Source organism: Cherax quadricarinatus, chromosome 9 (genome assembly GCF_038502225.1).
Source record: "Cherax quadricarinatus isolate ZL_2023a chromosome 9, ASM3850222v1, whole genome shotgun sequence".
Lineage (NCBI taxonomy): Eukaryota > Metazoa > Arthropoda > Malacostraca > Decapoda > Parastacidae > Cherax > Cherax quadricarinatus.
In genome coordinates this window covers 10,844,848-10,865,568 of record NC_091300.1, presented here as the reverse complement: position 1 = coordinate 10,865,568, position 20,721 = coordinate 10,844,848, and the positions used below count along the sequence as shown (strand labels likewise).

The 20,721-nt window shown below is 41.3% G+C and overlaps 2 protein-coding genes across 3 annotated transcripts in view; both read left to right on the top strand.

The window, feature by feature from the left end:
* Ppt2 (palmitoyl-protein thioesterase 2) overlaps positions 1–20,721 on the top strand; it is a 529,716-nt gene that overhangs the window by 66,905 nt on the left and 442,090 nt on the right. The gene's annotated exons all lie outside the window — the stretch shown is intronic.
* Positions 11,154–20,721, top strand: part of RagA-B (Ras-related GTP binding A/B) — a 32,734-nt gene continuing 23,166 nt past the window's right edge. For both annotated transcript variants that reach the window (XM_070083204.1, XM_070083205.1), the window contains exons 1-5: positions 11,154–11,284; positions 14,864–14,963; positions 17,518–17,584; positions 17,790–17,893; positions 18,717–18,835. In XM_070083204.1, coding sequence (XP_069939305.1) covers positions 11,270–11,284; positions 14,864–14,963; positions 17,518–17,584; positions 17,790–17,893; positions 18,717–18,835 — 405 coding nt within the window. In that variant the 5' untranslated portion in view covers positions 11,154–11,269. The remainder of the gene's footprint in view (positions 11,285–14,863; positions 14,964–17,517; positions 17,585–17,789; positions 17,894–18,716; positions 18,836–20,721) is intronic.

Below are 20,721 nucleotides of genomic sequence, written 5' to 3'. Positions count from 1 at the left end.
TTAGTCACTTAGTATTTAGTCATTTAATATTTAGTCAACTTACTCCACAATTTGTAATAATTTAGGGTTAAGAATTAATCTAAGTTTGCCTGAAATGCCTAGCCTTGCTAGGTGTTCTAGTGGCCCCCTCTGTAATTAGTATTTTATTACATGTAAACCACACAATAACCAAAATCTGTAAACCCCGCATTGTAATCCTTATGGAGAATAAACTTTGATTTGATATGATTTGATTTGATTTGAACATCCCATATCATAAAAATCCTTGAAAGAGTCCTAAGAAGCAAGATCGCCACCCATCTAGATACCCATCAATTACACAACCCAGGGCAACATGAGTTTAGAACATGTCGCTCCTGTCTGTCTCAACTACTGGATCACTACGACAAGGTCCTAGATGCACTAGAAGGCAAAAAGAATGCAGATGTAATATATACAGACTTTGCAAAAAGCCTTCGACAAGTGTGACCATGGCGTATTAGCGCACAAAATGCGTGCTAAAAGAAATAACAGGAAAAGTTGGTAGATGGATCTATAATTTTCTCACAAACAGAACACAAAGAGAAGTAGTCAACGAGTAAAGTCCGAGGCGGTTACGGTGAAAAGCTCTGTTCCACAAGGCACAGTACTCGTTCCCATCTTGTTTCTCATCCTCATATCTGACATAGACAATGATGTCAGCCACAGCACAGTGTCTTCCTTTGCAGATGACACCCGAATCTCCATGACAGTATCTTCCATTGCAGACACTGCAAGGCTCCAGGCGGACATCAACCAAATCTTTCAGTGGGCTGCAGAAAACAATATGAAGTTCAACGATGAGAAATTTCAATTACTCCGATATGGTAAACATGAGGAAATTAAAACTTCATCAGAGTACAAAACAAATTCCGGCCACAAAATAGAGCAAAAAACCAACGTCAAAGACCTGGGAGTGATAATGTTGGAGGATCTCATCTTCATGGACCATAACATTGTATCAATCGCATCTGCTAGAAAAATGACAGGATGGATAATGAGAACCTTCAAAACTAGGGATGCCAAGCCCTTGATGACACTCTTCAGGTCGCTTGTTCTATCTAGGCTGGAATATTGCTGCACACTAACAGCACCTTTCAAGTTAGTTTAATATCTTTATTATGCACCCCATACCCATCCTGTGCGCGGTAGTCAAAAGATTACAAAGGTACATAATGGGTCCAGGGACTGGACCCCAAAGTTATGATAGCTGAACTAGTTACAAAGGTAATGAACTCCAGGTAGATCTGGTCACAATCATGGCAAGTTACAAAGGTAATGAATCAGCCTCACTATTATACATGGTTACAGTCATGAACAAATTACAAACTAATGAACCACTGATACGTCCACACCTGGTCACAATTGTAATGAGTTATAAATACAAGTGGGTCATACACCCACACTAGCGCGCGCGCACACACATACACACACGAGGGCGCACGCACAGACATATGCACACGAGCGTACAAATATATGCATACACACAAGCACGCACACCCACACACACACGAGCATACAAATATATGCATACACACAAGCACACACACCCACACACACACACGCATACACACACCCACACACACTCCCACACCCACACACCCACACCCACACACACACACCCACACACACACCCACACACACACCCACACACACACCCACACACACACCCACACACACACACCCACACCCACACACACACACACACACACACACACACACACACACACACACACAGAACACAGGACGAAAGGAAGACAATGAAAGAGAGAGTTCAAAAACGAAAGGAGAAATGGGAGGAAACGAAAAAGGAGAGCAGAATAATCCAGGATCAAATGGAAGGACAAGCGCACCCCCCAGAAACACCTGCAGAAGGACTCCAGCCACGACACCCCCAAGGCAACTGAACAATCCAAACCAACCATCACACACCGATCCCTCTGTTTCCACCCCCCGCACCACAGTTACAGTATTAGAACAGAAGTTGAAGGTTTGGTACACAAATGCAGATGGATTAACGAATAAACATGAGGAATGGCAAGAAAGAATCAATGAGAAGTCCCCAGACATCATAGCAGTTACAGAAACAAAACTCATGGAGACAATAACAGATGCAATCTTCCCACCAGGATACCAGATCATGAGGAAAGATAGAAGGGGCAGGGGGGGAGGTGGGGTTGCTCTGCTCGTAAAAAACAGATGGAAATTCGAGAAAATGGAAGGAATAGATGAGACGGGAGAAAGAGACTACATAGCAGGTACACTTCAGTCTGGGGAACACAAAGTGGTCATTGCAGTGATGTATAATCCCCCACAGAGCTGCAGGAGGCCAAGAGAGGAATATGAAGAGAGCAACAGAGCAATGGTGGACAAACTTGTTGAGGTGGCAAGAAGAGCTCACTCCAGCAGAGGAAAGATGCTGGTTATGGGGGATTTCAACCACAGGGAGATTGACTGGGAAAACCTGGAGCCACATGGGGGTCCCGAAACATGGAGAGCCAGGATGTTGGACGTGGCGCTGGAAAACCTCATGCACCAACATGTTAAGGACACTACCAGAGTGAGAGGGGAGGATGAACAAGCAAGATTGGACCTTGTGTTCACCCTGGGCAGCTCAGATATTGAGGACATCAAGTATGAGAGTCCCCTAGGAGCTAGCGACCACGTGGTTCTGTGCTTTGAATACATAGTAGAACTGCAAGTGGAGAGAATAACAGGAGTTGAATGGGAAAAGCCTGACTATAAAAGAGGGGACTACATAGGGTTGAAGAACTTCCTGCGGGAGGTCCAGTGGGACAGTGAACTGGCAGGAAAGCCAGTAAATGAAATGATGGAATATGTAACAACAAAATGCAAGGAGGCAGTGGAAAGGTTTATTCCCAAGGGCAACAGTAACAACGGGAAGACCAGAACGAGCCCCTGGTTTACCCGACGGTGTAAGGAGGCAAAAACAAAATGCAATAGAGAATGGAAAAAATACAGAAGGCAGAGAACACACGAAAATAGGGAGATCAGTCGCAGAGCCAGGAATGAGTACGCACAGGTAAGGAGGGAGGCCCAGCGACAGTATGAAAATGACATAGCATCGAGAATCAAGACTGACCCGAAACTGTTGTATAGCCACATCAGGAGGAAGACAACAGTCAAAGACCAGGTGATCAGATTAAGGACAGAAGGTGGAGAACTCACAAGAAATGATCAGGAGGTATGTGAGGAGCTGAACAGGAGATTTAAGGAAGTTTTTACAGTAGAGACAGGAAGGGCTGTGGGAAGACAGCACAGAAGGGAACATCAAGAGGGAATATACCAACAAGTGTTGGATGACATACGAACAACTGAGGAGGAGGTGAAGAAGCTCTTAAGTGACCTTGACACCTCAAAGGCGATGGGACTGGACAACATCTCCCCATGGGTCCTTAGAGAAGGAGCAGAGATGCTGTGCGTGCCTCTAACCACAATCTTCAACACATCCCTTGAAACTGGGCAACTACCTGAGAAATGGAAGACAGCTAATGTAGTCCCCATATTTAAGAAAGGAAACAGAAACGAGGCACTAAACTACAGACCTGTGTCTCTGACATGTATTGTGTGCAAAGTCATGGAGAAGATCATCAGGAGGAGAATGGTCGAACACCTGGAAAGGAACAAGATTATAAATGAAAACCAGCATGGGTTCATGGAAGGCAAATCTTGTATCACAAACCTCCTGGAGATTTATGACAAGGTAACAGAAGTAAGACACGAGAGAGAGGGGTGGGTAGATTGCGTTTTCCTAGACTGCAGGAAGGCCTTTGACACAGTTCCCCACAAGAGATTAGTGCAGAAGCTGGAGGATCAGGCGCACGTAAAAGGGAGGGCACTGCAATGGATAAGGGAATACCTGACAGGGAGGCAGCAACGAGTCATGGTACGTGAAGAGGTATCACAATGGGCGCCTGTTACGAGCGGGGTCCCACAGGGGTCAGTTCTAGGACCAGTGCTATTTTTGATATATGTGAACGACATGATGGAAGGAATAGACTCTGAAGTGTCCCTGTTCGCAGATGACGTGAAGTTGATGAGAAGAATTAAATCGGACGAGGATGAGGCAGGACTGCAAAGAGACCTGGACAGGCTGGACATGTGGTCCAGCAACTGGCTTCTCGAATTCAATCCAGCCAAATGCAAAGTCATGAAGATTGGGGAGGGGCAAAGAAGACCGCAGACAGAGTATAGGCTAGGTGGACAAAGACTACAGACCTCACTCAGGGAGAAAGACCTTGGGGTGACCATAACACCGAGCACATCACCGGAGGCACACATCAACCAAATAACCGCTGCAGCATACGGGCACCTGGCAAACCTGAGAATAGCGTTCCGATACCTTAATGAGGAATCGTTCAAGACACTGTACACTGTGTATGTTAGGCCCATACTGGAGTATGCAGCACCAGTCTGGAACCCACACCTGGTCAAGCACATCAAGAAGTTAGAGAAAGTACAAAGGTTTGCAACAAGGCTAGTCCCAGAGCTCAAGGGAATGTCGTACGAGGAAAGGTTAAGGGAAATTGGAGTGACGACACTGGAGGACAGAAGGGTCAGGGGAGACATGATAACGACATACAAGATACTGCGGGGAATAGACAAGGTGGACAGAGATAGGATGTTCCAGAGAGGGGACAAAGGGTCACAATTGGAAGCTGAAGACTCAGACGAGTCACAGGGACGTTAGGAAGTATTTCTTCAGTCATAGAGTTGTCAGGAAGTGGAATAGCCTAGCAAGTGAAGTAGTGGAGGCAGGAACCATACATAGTTTTAAGAAGAGGTATGACAAAGCACAGGAAGCAGAGAGAGAGAGGGTCCAGTAGCGATCAGTGAAGAGGCGGGGCCAGGAGCTGAGTCTCGACCCCTGCAACCACAATTAGGTGAGTACACACACACACACACACACACACACACACACTAGCAAGTGAAGTAGTGGAGGCAGGAACCATACATAGTTTTAAGAAGAGGTATGACAAAGCTCAGGAAGCAGAGAGAGAGAGGATCCAGTAGCAATCAGTGAAGAGGCGGGGCCAGGAGCTGAGTCTCGACCCCTGCAACCACAATTAGGTGAGTACAATTAGGTGAGTACACACACACACACACACATACACACACACACACACACACACACACACACACACACACACACACACACACACACACACACACACACAGAAGTAAGACACGAGAGAGAGGGGTGGGTTGATTGCATCTTCTTGGACTGCAAGAAGGCCTTTGACATAGTTCCTCACAAGAGATTAGTGCAGAAGCTAGAGCATCAGGTGCATATAACAGGAAGGGCACTGCAATGGATCAGAGAATACCTGACAGGGAGGCAACAACGAGTCATGGTACGTAATGATGTATCACAGTGGGCACCTGTGACGAGCGGGGTCCCACAGGGGTCGGTCCTAGGACCAGTGCTATTTTTGGTATATGTGAACGACATGATGGAAGGGTTAGACTCAGAAGTGTCCCTGTTTGCAGATGATGTGAAGTTAATGAGGAGAATTAAATCTGATGAGGACCAGGCAGGACTTCAAAGAGACCTGGACAGACTGGACACCTGGTCCAGCAAATGGCTTCTCGAATTTAATCCTGCCAAATGCAAAGTCATGAAGATAGGGGAAGGGCACAGAAGACCACAGACAGAGTATAGGCTAGGTGGCCAAAGACTGCAAACCTCACTCGAGAAAAATCTTGGGGTGAGTATAACACCGAGCATGTCTCCGGAAGCACACATCAATCAGATAATTGCTGCAGCATATGGGCGCCTGGCAAACCTGAGAACAGCATTCCGATACCTTAGTAAGGAATCGTTCAAGACACTGTACACCGTGTATGTCAGGCCCATACTGGAGTATGCAGCACCTGTTTGGAACCCGCACTTGATAAAGCACGTCAAGAAACTAGAGAAAGTACAAAGGTTTGCCACAAGGTTAGTTCCAGAGCTAAGGGGAATGTCCTATGAAGAAAGATTAAGGGAAATCGGCTGACTACACTGCAGGACAGGAGGGTCAGGGGAGACATGATAACGACATATAAAATACTGCGTGGAATAGACAAGGTGGACAAAGACAGAATGTTCCAGGGAGGGGACACAGAAACAAGAGGCCACAATTGGAAGTTGAAGACACAAATGAGTCAGAGAGATATTAGGAAGTATTTCTTCAGTCATAGAGTTGTAAGGCAGTGGAATAGCCTAGAAAATGACGTAGTGGAGGCAGGAACCATACACAGTTTTAAGACGAGGTTTGATAAAGCTCATGGAGCAGGGAGAGGGAGGGCCCAGTAGCAACCGGTGAAGAGGCAGGGCCAGGAGCTAAGACTCGACCCCTGCTACCACAAATAGGTGAGTACACACACACACACACACACAACGGGAAGACCAGAACAAGGCCCTGGTTCACCCGACGGTGTAAGGAGGCAAAAACAAAGTGCAATAGAGAATGGAAAAAGTACAGAAGGCAGAGAACACACGAAAATAGGGAGATCAGTCGCAGAGCCAGGAATGAGTACGCACAGGTAAGGAGGGAGGCCCAGCGACAGTATGAAAATGACATAGCATCGAGAATCAAGACAGACCCGAAACTGTTGTATAGCCACATCAGGAGGAAGACAACAGTCAAAGACCAGGTGATCAGATTAAGGACAGAAGGTGGAGAACTCACAAGAAATGATCAGGACGTATGTGAGGAGCTGAACAGGAGATTTAAGGAAGTTTTTACAGTAGAGACAGGAAGGGCTGTGGGAAGACAGAACAGAAGGGAACATCAAGAGGGAATATACCAACAAGTGTTGGATGACATACGAACAACTGAGGAGGAGGTGAAGAAGCTCTTAAGTGACCTTGACACCTCAAAGGCGATGGGACCGGACAACATCTCCCCATGGGTCCTTAGAGAAGGAGCAGAGATGCTGTGTGTGCCTCTAACCACAATCTTCAACACATCCCTTGAAACTGGGCAACTACCTGAGAAATGGAAGACAGCTAATGTAGTCCCCATATTTAAGAAAGGAAACAGAAACGAGGCACTAAACTACAGACCTGTGTCTCTGACATTTATTGTGTGCAAAGTCGTCTAGAAGATTATCAGGAGGAGAGTGGTCGAACACCTGGAAAGGAACAAGATTATAAATGAAAACCAGCATGGGTTCATGGAAGGCAAATCTTGTATCACAAACCTCCTGGAGATTTATGACAAGGTAACAGAAGTAAGACATGAGAGAGGGTTGGGTAGATTGCGTTTTCCTAGACTGCAGGAAGGCCTTTGACACAGTTCCCCACAAGAGATTAGTGCAGAAGCTGGAGGATCAGGCACACGTAAAAGGAAGGGCACTGCAATGGATAAGGGAATACCTGACAGGGAGGCAGCAACGAGTCATGGTACGTGAAGAGGTATCACAGTGGGCGCCTGTTACGAGTGGGGTCCCACAGGGGTCAGTTCTAGGACCAGTGCTATTTTTGATATATGTGAACGACATGATGGAAGGAATAGACTCTGAAGTGTCCCTGTTCACAGATGACGTGAAGTTGATGAGAAGAATTAAATCGGACGAGGATGAGGCAGGACTGCAAAGAGACCTGGAGAGGCTGGACATGTGGTCCAGTAACTGGCTTCTCGAATTCAATCCAGCCAAATGCAAAGTCATGAAGATTGGGGAGGGGCAAAGAAGACCGCAGACAGAGTATAGGCTAGGTGGACAAAGACTACAGACCTCACTCAGGGAGAAAGACCTTGGGGTGACCATAACACCGAGCACATCACCGGAGGCACACATCAACCAAATAACCGCTGCAGCATACGGGCGCCTGGCAAACCTGAGAATAGCGTTCCGATACCTTAATAAGGAATCGTTCAAGACACTGTACACTGTGTATGTTAGGCCCATACTGGAGTATGCAGCACCAGTCTGGAACCCACACCTGGTCAAGCACGTCAAGAAGTTAGAGAAAGTACAAAGGTTTGCAACAAGGCTAGTCCCAGAGCTCAAGGGAATGTCGTACGAGGAAAGGTTAAGGGAAATCGGACTGACGACACTGGAGGACAGAAGGGTCAGGGGAGACATGATAACGACATACAAGATACTGCGGGGAATAGACAAGGTGGACAGAGATAGGATGTTCCAGAGAGGGGACACAGGGACAAGGGGTCACAACTGGAAGCTGAAGACTCAGACGAGTCACAGGGACGTTAGGAAGTATTTCTTCAGTCATAGAGTTGTCAGCAAGTGGAATAGCCTAGCAAGTAAAGTAGTGGAGGCAGGAACCATACATAGTTTTAAGAAGAGGTATGACAAAGCTCAGGAAGCAGAGAGAGAGAGGATCCAGTAGCGATCAGTGAAGAGGCGGGGCCAGGAGCTGAGTCTCGACCCCTGCAACCACAATTAGGTGAGTACAATTAGGTGAATACACACACACACACACGCACACACACACACACACACACACACACACATGGTAATGCATTATTTACAGCTAGCAAAGTCAGGGTATTTCTCCAGAATGGTCTGTAATATAGCACTGTGGATAAAATACTTTGCCATTTCTTGAACATTTCTGAATGAGTTGTTGCTAAATTCATTAATTTGATCACACTCCAGCTTTCATCTTTCAAGGCAGGTGAAATTGCTGAACTAGAAAAAGTACAGAGAACCTTCACTGCGAGCGTAACGGAGATAAAACACCTCAATTACTGTGAGCGCTTGAAGTTCATGAACCTGTACTCCTTGGAATGCAGGCGGGAGAGATACATGATTATATGTACCTGGAAAATTCTAGAGGGATTAGTACCTAAATTGCACACGAAAATCACTCACAACGAAAGCAAAAGACTCGGCAGACGATGCAACGTTCCCCCAATGAAAAGCAAGGGTGTCACTAGCACGTTAAGAGACAGTACAATAAGTGCTAGGGGCCCGAGACTGTTCAACTGCCTCCCAGCATACATAAGAGGGATTACCAATAGACCCCTGACTGTCTTCAAGCAAGCACTGGACAAGCACCTAAAGTCGGTACCTGACCAGCTGGGCTGTGGCTCGTACGTTGGATTGTGTGCAGCCAGCACACAGGTTGATCAGGCTCTGATCCACCAGGAGGCCTGGTCACAGACCGGGCCGCGGGGGCGTTGACCCCCGGAACTCTCTTCAGGTAAACTCCAGGTAATACACCAGGAAGGAAGGGGGGGCAGTCACCAGCTTCAGGGAGTCCCCAAAGTCTAGAAAATATGGAGAACTTGCCCATCATTTTATGTTTGTTCCCTTGGCTCATGGGGAAAGAGTGCATCTGAGTTCCTTAAGGAACTAGGCAAAAGACTCATCAGGGTAACTAGGGATCCCAGGGCAGCTAGTTTTCTGTTCCAGTGACTCAGCGCTGCTGTTCAGAGGGGTAATGCCTTCTGTATTTTGGGCACGAGTCCCAGCTCTGAGGAGCTGGATGAGATTTTCACATTATAATCAGTGACAAACACGTCACAATATGTACTAGACATGTATCTCTCACACCTCATGTACTGTATATGCCATCTTTATATCAACAATGTGTCTCTTAAATCTTTTGTACCATATTATGTAATAAAATATACCTATTGGTAAAAAGGAATGAAAAGATGTGGTGGTAGGGGAAGTGGAATATTCAAATGGCTTCAGGAAGAAATCCAAATATTCTTCCTTGAAGCCTTTTTATCAACTTCTCCGAGGCTATGGGTCCCACAATTTACACCAGCTTTAGAAAAGAATGTTTTATCTTTTTTGGTAAGAGCATACTGCTCTTACCTGTATTTGTTGTACCTCTGTATGTGTGCTCAAATTTTTTAAATAAATAAATAAATAAATATATATATATATATATATATATATATATATATATATATATATATATATATATATATATATATATATATATATATATATATATATATATATGTCGTGCCGAATAGGCAGAACTTGCGATCTTGGCTTAAATAGCAACGCTCATCTTGCCATATAGGACAAGTGAAAATTTGTGTATGCAGTCAAACCATAACCCGGCTGGGATTGAACCCGCGGTCAGAGAGTCTCAAAACTCCAGCCCGTCGCGTTTGCCACTAGACCAGCTAGCCACAATAAGATTCGTCCAACTAGGTTGACGGCAGTGAAGGGACTTGAGCTATAGTTCGTCACGGCCACGCTAGCTGGAGATTCGCCTGTAAAAACTTGCATTTGTGGTCACAGTGGTGCCTGTGCTAACCTTCCTATGGTGTAGAAATATACCTAGTTGGACGAATCTTATTGTGGCTAGCTGGTCTAGTGGCTAACACGACGGGCTGGAGTTTTGAGACTCTATGACCGCGGGTTCAATCCCAGCCGGGGTATGGTTTGTTTGCAATCGTGTCATTAGGATTTCGTGAGTCAAGTCTCGTTGTGTATGCAGTAATTTCGCCAAAATCATTCTGAACCTAACGAAAAATGTATATTTCATTGTGTTTGTTTAGTATTAAATTATTGTAAACAAATCTAAAATATTTTTAGTTAGGTTAGGCTAAATTAAATTGTTCTTGGTATAATAAGGTTAGGTAAATTTTCTAAGATTCTTTTGGTGCAAAATTAAAAAGTTTTACATTAACATTAATGAAAAAAATATATCTTTAAATGTATAAGATAAATTTTTAGAAAGGACTTAATTTTAAATGAGTTCTTGCTAATTGACCAGTTTTACATATTCGGCACGACATATATATATATATATATATATATATATATATATATATATATATATATATATATATATATATATATATATATATATATATATATATATATATATGTATATATATATATATATATATATATATATATATATATATATATATATATATATATATATATATATATATATATATATATATATATATATATATATATATATATATATATATATATATATATATATATATATATATATATATATATATATATATATATATATATATATATATATATATATATATATATATATATATATATATATATATATATATATATATATATATATATATATATATAATGATACTCTTATTTAAAATTAAAAAGCATTTATAAAGAAATTTGAGACAACTGGGAGGTTGTATCCCCTGGCATTAAGTGTAAACAGTAGACGGGGGAGGGTTAACACCAGACACTCCTACAACCTGCCTCGTGACACTGCACCAACCATACCCTTATTTACTCGCATATACTTCCCAGGCTGATGATGAAGAAAAAGGTATTTCGAAAGCCGATTCATTATTCCTGTGAGAGAAATTTCTGTTTATGTAAAAACGAATAATGAATGTCAGTAAATTTCTTTTAAAACTAGTTAAATACTTGAGAACAAATGTTCGCTTACACATTCGTTGTGATACCGAAAGTTAATTAAAAGTTTTTATTTTAGTAGCTAGTATTGAGAGGATATAAATACTAGCAGTGAAAGAAGGAAAGGCTTTTCGTTAAAGTATGGTGACTAGGAATATTGATTCTGGCTGTGAAAGAAGGTGAGAAGATTTTATTCTGATTATTAACTTGGATGGTTATTAACTGGGAATAATTCAATAAATCTAATTAGTGTGCCTTATTTCCAATTTGGTTATTTTGCCCTTTTCCCCATGCTACACCTCGGGAAAACAGAAGCCATATTCTTGGGGGGCACAACAAATAAACTGAAAAGGGTAAATACTTTTAATATTCAGTGTAATGGGGAACTATCAGTTCACTATTCTCGGTGAAATATCTGGAAATTTCCTTTGACCCAAGAATGTCAGATGAATTGATAGGGAATAATGTAGTAGTAAAATAACAAATGTCAGGCTAATATTCCTCTATAGACAGGCACAGTGTCTGCTCACTAAGGCTCGCAGAACCCCATGTCTAACTCTTGTACAATGTCATATACATTCCTCTTCTTCATGTTACTCTACCTTAACAAAAAAAAAAAAAAAAAAAAAAAAACACTACAAATCACCCAGAGCAAAATGGTGTGATTTATTCTGGGTTGGGGTCCAAGAGAATATGTAAGCCAAGATAAATTGTGACAACTGGATAAGCTAAATGTTGAAGATAGAGTAAAGTAAATAAAGTTAAATCATGTTTATAAAATTGCTCACAAACAATGTCCAGAATATCTTGCTGCCAAGTTTGTCAAGGTTAGGAACCAAAACCAGTAGTACCCACAGTAGTTGGGTTATCCAGGGTTAGCTACCCTGGATAACCCAAGAAAATTAGTGCATTTTCAACGACTGTTTTATTTCCATTGGGGTCCCTCAATCTTGTCCCCCAGGATGTGACCCACACTATTTGACTAACACCCAGGTACTTACTGCTAGGTGAACAGGGATAGCAGATGTAAGGAGACATTCCCAATATTTCCACCCTTACCAAGGATCAAACCATGGACACTCAGTAAACTGAGAGTGTTGCCAACTAAGCCAAGTCAGGCCTCAAACACCTTTTATTATACAGCAATAAAAGAGTGGAATGGATTGCCTGCACATGTCAAAGCCTGTCCTAGCATGAGCCAGTTCAAGAAGAGCTAAAAGGTACCTAATGTATGAAGCTACAGAAAGGAAGGAGAATGATTTCTTGTAGAGGAGGGCCCTGATTTACAGCACTTCATTTTACAGCATTTTGCTAATGCAGCCGTTTTCCATTATACCCATTCTTCATTTATTCCAACTTCCTACAGTAAATATGTTCACTACTCACTATAAGCTAAGGATGAAAATATTTTAAGGTAAGTAATGTGTGTACTGTAAATGTATTATTTAGGCCTAGCTCTGTTGGTCATTTAATATTTCATAGTTTTTTAACAAGTCGGCCATCTCCCACCAAGGCAGGGTGACCCAAAAAGAAAGAAAATCCCCAAAAAGAAAATACTTTCATCATCATTCAACACTTTCACCTCACTCACACATAATCACTGTTTTTGCAGAGGTGCTCAGAACACAACAGCTTAGAAGCATATACATATAAAGATACACAACATATCCCTCCAAACTGCCAATATCCCGAACCCCTCCTTTAAAGTGCAGGCATTTTACTTCCCATATCCAGGACTCAAGTCCGACTATATAAAAATAACTGGTTTCCCTGAATCCCTTCACTAAATATTACCCTGCTCACACTCCAACAGATCGTCAGGTCCCAAATACCATTCGTCTCCATTCACTCCTATCGAACACGCTCACGCACACCTGCTGGAAGTCTAAGCCCCTCGCCCACAAAACCTCCCTTCCAAGATTTGATATGCATTTGAAAGTGAAAAAGGCTATGATTCACTTTACAGTGATAGCCTAGAACCCAATCTGCTGTATAAGCAAGACCTGCCTGTGAAGTTAACATTCATGTACCTATTATTGTAAGCTGATCCCTCTCTTTAGTGTTTATGTAAATAACTCGGTTCACTTTATTCCAACTGTATCTCCTTTTACTGGTATGTATTGTTACGTGTGTATGTATTGTTTACTGGTATGTATTGTTACCACTGAAAACACCACTTGCCAGTAACCCAAAGCCTACCCTTGACCCTGACCTGGAACATGTAAGGCACAGAGTGATTTGTCAAGACTTGATGAAAATAAGTCTTTTATGCTGGAAAATATGGTACACACTTGAAGTTAGCTAACACTCAGGTACCTACTTACTGCTAGTAAACAAGGGGCAATGGGTGTAAGGAACTTGGTGAACGTTTCAGTTTGTCCCAGTTCCTTGATGCTGATGAGGCACTCTTGATCCAGGGAATTGGATCTGTGTTCCAGTTCCCTGAATTGAGCTTGAATGCTTTCCATAACCCCCCATCCCCTTCAGGCACTGTATAATCCCTACGGGTTTAGCGTTTCCCCATGATATTAATAATCAGTTTGTCCCAGGTTTGAGCTTGAATCCTTCAAGTGGAACCTGAAGACTCTACCACTTAGTCCATAAGCCATGTGAACCACTAGCTGTGGATTTGGAGGAAGTGACACAGCCTAATCTAATCTAATGTACTAATAGTAATCCAACCCTACCTAAGCCTTGCTTAACCTTTTATTGGGCAGTATACAATATTTCTTTCTTTTACTAAATGCATGTTTAAGATGGCACCACATGAAAGCAGGAAACAGTGATGATCAGTGGGAAGGTTTCAAGGAGGAGCATGAACTATAATGTAGGCATCTGGGTGAGCTGAATGTAAACACATTCAGCATATCCACTCCAAAGAGGGTTCACTTGCCTGAGTTCCATTAATGTTTTGTGAGTGTTGAAAGGCCACATTGACATTCCGACCTCCCTTTATCTTCTCAAAGACTTACTGCCCTCCACCCACAGTAAAACTCCTGCTACCCACCACCCACAGTGAAATTCCCACTACCTTTTACCCACATTGAGATACTACCCACCATCCACAGTGAGATTCCCACTACCCTTTACCTACAGTAAGATGCCTATACACAGCAAGATTCCTGCTACCCTCCATCCACAGTGAGATTCTTGGTTCCTTCCACTCACAGTAAAACTCCTGTCTCCATACATCCACAGCTAGACCCCTAACTCCTTCATGCACAGTAATACAGTGGTTTTTATGTTGGAAGTACAGTGAAAGGTGTTTGTACTATGTGTGAATTTATATTAGTATATTTACGTGAAGTGTGTCTTTTCTTTTGATGACAACATATTTTTCAGTAACCAGAAAACTTTTTGCATTTTTATTTTTTATGTATATATATATATATTTAAATTGGTTTTACCATTACAGTACTGTATATTTGCTAATTTAGACAATTCCTAAAGAATCTGATTATTTCTTTACAGTATTGTCATATTTTATTAGGTTTTGCTGATGGGTAAGAGTGGGTCTGGGAAGACCAGTATGAGATCTATTATTTTTGCCAACTACATTGCTCGAGACACCAGTCGCCTTGGAGCAACAAGTAAGTTTCTCTTTGTTGTTTTCTATAACATAAAAGGATATATCTTTAGAGTGCAAAAATACTTGCTGGCTTTGCTAGTGAGAAGAAAATAGGAATGTGAAATGTAGGTTATTTACTGTAAAAGATAATTCTACAGACGTTTATATTGTATATATAGTATGTAGTTTAGAATGATAAGCAATAGAAAGAATGCTAATGTCAGCAATATATAATAGAAATGTAAAACATCTGCATGGGTGAGCTATATTGGAAAGGGGGAGTGAGTAGTTTGTGTGTGAGCAGGTAATTTATATCTGAGCGAGAGTGTTTGGCTAAAAACCATAAGGGTGAAACTTTAATTCCCAGGTGGGGGCAAGCTGTCTTTTGTAATATTGTATTTTATCCCAGTCAGTTCCTCAGCAATACTGCCTTAAAGCATTGTAGTTGACTGTTTTATAATCCATTTGCTCTTGTTTGTATGTTTCTTTTTCCTCACCTAAGTCATATTTAGCACATGTTAATTCCAATAAAATGTGATCACTGTTACCAAGTGGATTAAGATATAGTTTACTGAAAATTTCTTCCTTTGTCTGAATAAGTATCAGGTCAGATATTGATGGTGTGGCACCATATCTCATTTGTGCCATTTCATTTATGGTAAGGCAATTTGTTGACCATTTATTCATGGTTCCAGCCTCATAGGTTGACCTGTTTATTTAATAATGTACATATTGTTAAGTCCAAACACATTATCATTCTAATTATCTTGGTCACTTTTCATTAACAGTTCCTTTATTACAGCATGGTGGCTAAAGCTCTCGCTTCATATGGCGAGGGTCCGGGTTCGATTTCTGGCGAGGGCAGAAACATTGGGCATGTTTCTTTACACCAGTTGTGTATGTTCCCCATCAGTAAAATGGGTACCAGGGAGTTAGTCGACTGGTGTGGGTTGCATCCTGGAACAAAACTGACCTAATTTGCCTGAAATGCTCTGCATAACAAGCAGCTTTCTATGTAGTACTGTATGTCATTGATGTTGGCTAGGCCTGTATACCTTGTACATATACACCTACCATCTGACTTACAACCGAGTTCGGTTCCGAGAAACTGGTCGTAAGTCGAAATGGTCGTTAGTCGAACTTTACTACTGAATATCAACAAAACATTTTTGTAATGACTTTATTTTATTGTTTTATTTTGGTATTTCATGTTTTACTTTACTTTTTATGTTGTTAGTACTGTATTTTATACTGTAAGGTTTAGGATAAACACTGTAACACAAATAGTTGTTTATTTCCCAGAAATTTGGCATAAAAAACACGGTCGTAAGTCGAGTGGTCGTAAGTCGAGTGGTCGTAAGTCGAGTGGTCGTAAGTCGAGTGGTCGTAAGTCGAGTGGTCGTAAGTCGAGTGGTCGTAAGTCGAGTGGTCGTAAGTCGAGTGGTCGTAAGTCGAGTGGTCGTAAGTCGAGTGGTCGTAAGTCGAGTGGTCGTAAGTCGAGTGGTCGTAAGTCGAGCAGGTCGTAAGTCTGATGGTAGGTGTATTTGTAGAAATAAAGATATTAAATTATTGTTATTATATGTATTATTATTTTATTATATTATATGTATTATTATTTCATTATTATTTATGTTCTCAGATTCTTTCTTTTTTTCCAAATTAAAAAAACAGTATAATTATATTTACCCTAGGTAGTAGGTTGGTAAACAGCAACTGCCCAGGGAGGTACTACCGTCCTGCCAAGTGAGTGTAAAACGAAAGCCTGTAATTGTTTTACATGATGGTAGGATTGCTGGTGTCCTTTTTTCTGTCTCATAAACATGCAAGATTTCAGGTACATCATGCTACTTCTACTTACACTTAGGTCACACTACACATACATATACAAGCATTTATATACTACACACCCCTCTGGGTTTTCTTCTATTTTCTTTCTAGTTCTTGTTCTTGTTTATTTTCTCTTATCTCCATGGGGAAGTGGAACAGAATTCTTCCTCTGTAAGTCATGTGTGTTGTAAGAGGTGACTATAATGCTGGGAGCAAGGGCCTAGTAACCCCTTCTACTGTATAAATTACTAAATTTAAAAAGAGAAACTTTCGTTTTTCTTTTTGGGCCACCCTGCCTTGGTGGGATACGGCCGGTTTGTTGAAAAAAAAAATTATATCTATCAGATGTAACCTTACACCTAAAGATATGAAAAAATGTCCAGATGAGGTGGAAACTAACCTCTTAGGGAGCTGGCTTTTTTTTTTTGAGGCTTAGGCAAAGGGGTCCACCTGACGTAATTGGGAAAATATTTTATCCATCTCTGTTTTTTAGGGAAATTTTGTTTTCACTTTAATTTCAACCCAGATTTAGGCATTATATTTTTCCCCAAACTTCCGGGAGGCAGGGCTCAAAGAGGCATGAGCTTTGGTGACTCTTGAAACCCAGCAACAACAACATTAATTTTCCAGGGGTGAATCCACTGCAAAAGCCAGGAGTCAGGTGTATGTACTATGAATGCAGTTCCTGAAAAGGGATGAGTAATATGACTGAGAGCTGGAGAGATTGATTACAACTTTTACTGTTTCAGTTGATGTAGAACACTCCCATGTACGATTTCTGGGCAACTTGGTCCTAAACTTATGGGATTGTGGAGGGTGAGTATAATACCTATTGAAACATTTGCATGATCAGGAGTAAATTCTTATTAGCATTGTATTTTGTAACAGTTCATGCTATTTATTTAAATAAGAATATGAAAAATATCATATACTGCATATCATCAATTATCCTCATTAGTCATTCAAAATCTCATGTCATTATTTAAATAGAATTAATTTTATATTTGTATTTCATCAACAGGCAAGAAGCATTCATGGAGAACTACTTTGCTTCCCAGAGGGACAATATTTTCAGAAATGTAGAAGTGCTTATCTATGTATTTGACGTTGAGAGCCGTGAACTGGGTGAGTCAAAATTGAACTAACAGCTTGACAAGGCTCCTGGAGAGCGTAATGTTGCCACAATAAAATATCACATTAGTTGCACTTGTGTCCTTTTACTTTACAAAATAAATTTTCAGCATTTCTCATTCTCCACTAAGGTAGTGTAATGGTATTAATATTTAAAATACAGTGTACTTCATCAATTTCTTTCTATTGAAGTTTATGTTTTATACAAGACATTTAGAGAGAATGGATCAAAGTAGAATGACATGGAAAGCATATAAATCTATAGGGGAAGGAAGGCGGGGTAGGGGTCGTCCTCGAAAGGGTTGGAGAGAGGGGGTAAAGGAGGTTTTGTGGGCAAGGGGCTTGGACTTCCAGCAAGCGTGCGTGAGCGTGTTAGATAGGAGTGAATGGAGACGAATGGTACTTGGGACCTGACGATCTGTTGGAGTGTGAGCAGGGTAATATTTAGTGAAGGGATTCAGGGAAATCGGTTATTTTCATATAGTCGGACTTGAGTCCTGGAAATGGGAAGTACAATGCCTGCACTTTAAAGGAGGGGTTTGGGATATTGGCAGTTTGGAGGGATATGTTGTGTATCTTTATATGTGTATGCTTCTAGACTGTTGTATTCTGAGCACCTCTGCAAAAACAGTGATAATGTGCGAGTGTGGTGAAAGTGTTGAATGATGATGAAAGTATTTTCTTTTTGGGGATTTTCTTTCTTTTTTTGGGTCACCCTGCCTCGGTGGGAGACGGCCGACTTGTTGAAAAAAAAAAAAAAAGACAAACTAACTGGACTTGATGTTTATTACAGAAAGCTTTATTATTTTTTTTAAAGAGAGGGACATGCATTATTACCAGAGTTGCCTGGAAGCCATCTTGCAGAACTCCCCAGAGGCTCGTGTCTTCTGCCTTATACACAAGATGGATCTCGTGCAGGATGACCAAAGAGATCTTGTAAGTATTCAGTCATCAGAATAGAAGAATTAGATAACTTTTGTATTTTGTTCTATTTCAGATTGTGTATAATTATCATATTTATTAGCCATTGTTCTGATTAACTAACCATTATTTTATCCTCACTTTATTTTATTCTTTAATAAAATTTCTATTTATGTGATATACCTATTTAAATTTTAATCAAATCACATGTAAACCCTTCACTAGATTTTAGATTGAATTCTACCAGTTAGCTACACAATACTTGCTGTATTTTATTATGATCACTATAATCTTTACTGTATTGTTAAAGACACACTTATATTATTACCATCAAACTCTTAATACTGTTTTTTCAACAAGTCGGCCGTCTCCCACCGAGGCAGGGTGACCCAAAAAAGAAAGAAAATCCCCCCCAAAAAATGCTTTCATCATCATTCAACACTTTCACCACACTCACACATAATCACTGTTTTTGCAGAGGTGCTCAGAATACAACAGTTTAGAAGCATATACGTATAAAGATACACAACATATCCCTCCAAACTGCCAATATCCCAAACTCCTCCTTTAAAGTGCAGGCATTGTACTTTCCATTTCCAGGACTCAAGTCCGACTATATGAAAATAACCGGTTTCCCTGAATCCCTTCACTAAATATTACCCTGCTCACACTCCAACAGATCGTCAGGTCCCAAGTACCATTCGTCTCCACTCACTCCTATCTAACACGCTCACGCACGCTTGCTGGAAGTCCAAGCCCCTTGCCCACAAAACCTTTACCCCCTCTCTCCAACCCTTTCGAGGACGACCCCTACCTCGCCTTCCTTCCCCTATAGATTTATATGCTTTCCATGTCATTCTACTTTGATCCATTCTCTCTAAATGACCAAACCACCTCAACAACCCCTCTTCAGCCCTATGGCTAATACTTTTATTAACTCCACACCTTTTCCTAATTTCCACACTCCGAATTTTCTGCATAATATTTACACCACACATTGCCCTTAGACAGGACATCTCCACTGCCTCCAACCGTCTCCTCGCTGCTGCATTTACCACCCAAGCTTCACACCCATATAAGAGTGTTGGTACTACTATACTTTCATACATTCCCTTCTTTGCCTCCATAGATAACGTTTTTTGACTCCACATATACCTCAATGCACCACTCACCTTTTTTCCCTCGTCATTTCTATGATTAACCTCATCCTTCATAAATCCATCCGCCGACACGTCAACTCCCAAGTATCTGAAAACATTCACTTCTTCCATACTCCTCCTCCCCAATTTGATATCCAATTTTTCTTTATCTAAATCATTTGATACCCTCATCACCTTACTCTTTTCTATGTTCACTTTCAACTTTCTACCTTTACACACATTCTCAAACTCATCCACTAACCTTTGCAATTTTTCTTTAGAATCTCCCATAAGCACAGTATCATCAGCAAAAAGTAACTGTCAATTCCCATTTTGAATTTGATTCCCCATAATTTAACCCCACCCCTCTCCCGAACACCCTAGCATTTACTTCTCTTATAACCCCATCTATAAATATATTAAACAACCATGGTGACATTACACATCCCTGTCTAAGACCTACTTTTACCGGGAAGTATTTTCCCTCTCTTCAACACACCCTAACCTGAGCCTCACTATCCTCATAAAAACTCTTAACAGCATTTAGTAACTTACCACCTATTCCATATACTTGCAACATCTGCCACATTGCTCCTCTATCCACTCTATCATATGCCTTTTCTAAATCCATAAATGCAATAAAAACTTCCCTATCTTTATCTAAATACTGTTCACATATATGCTTCAATGTAAACACTTGATCTACACATCCCCTACCCACTCTGAAGCCTCCCTGCTCATCCGCAATCCTACATTCTGTCT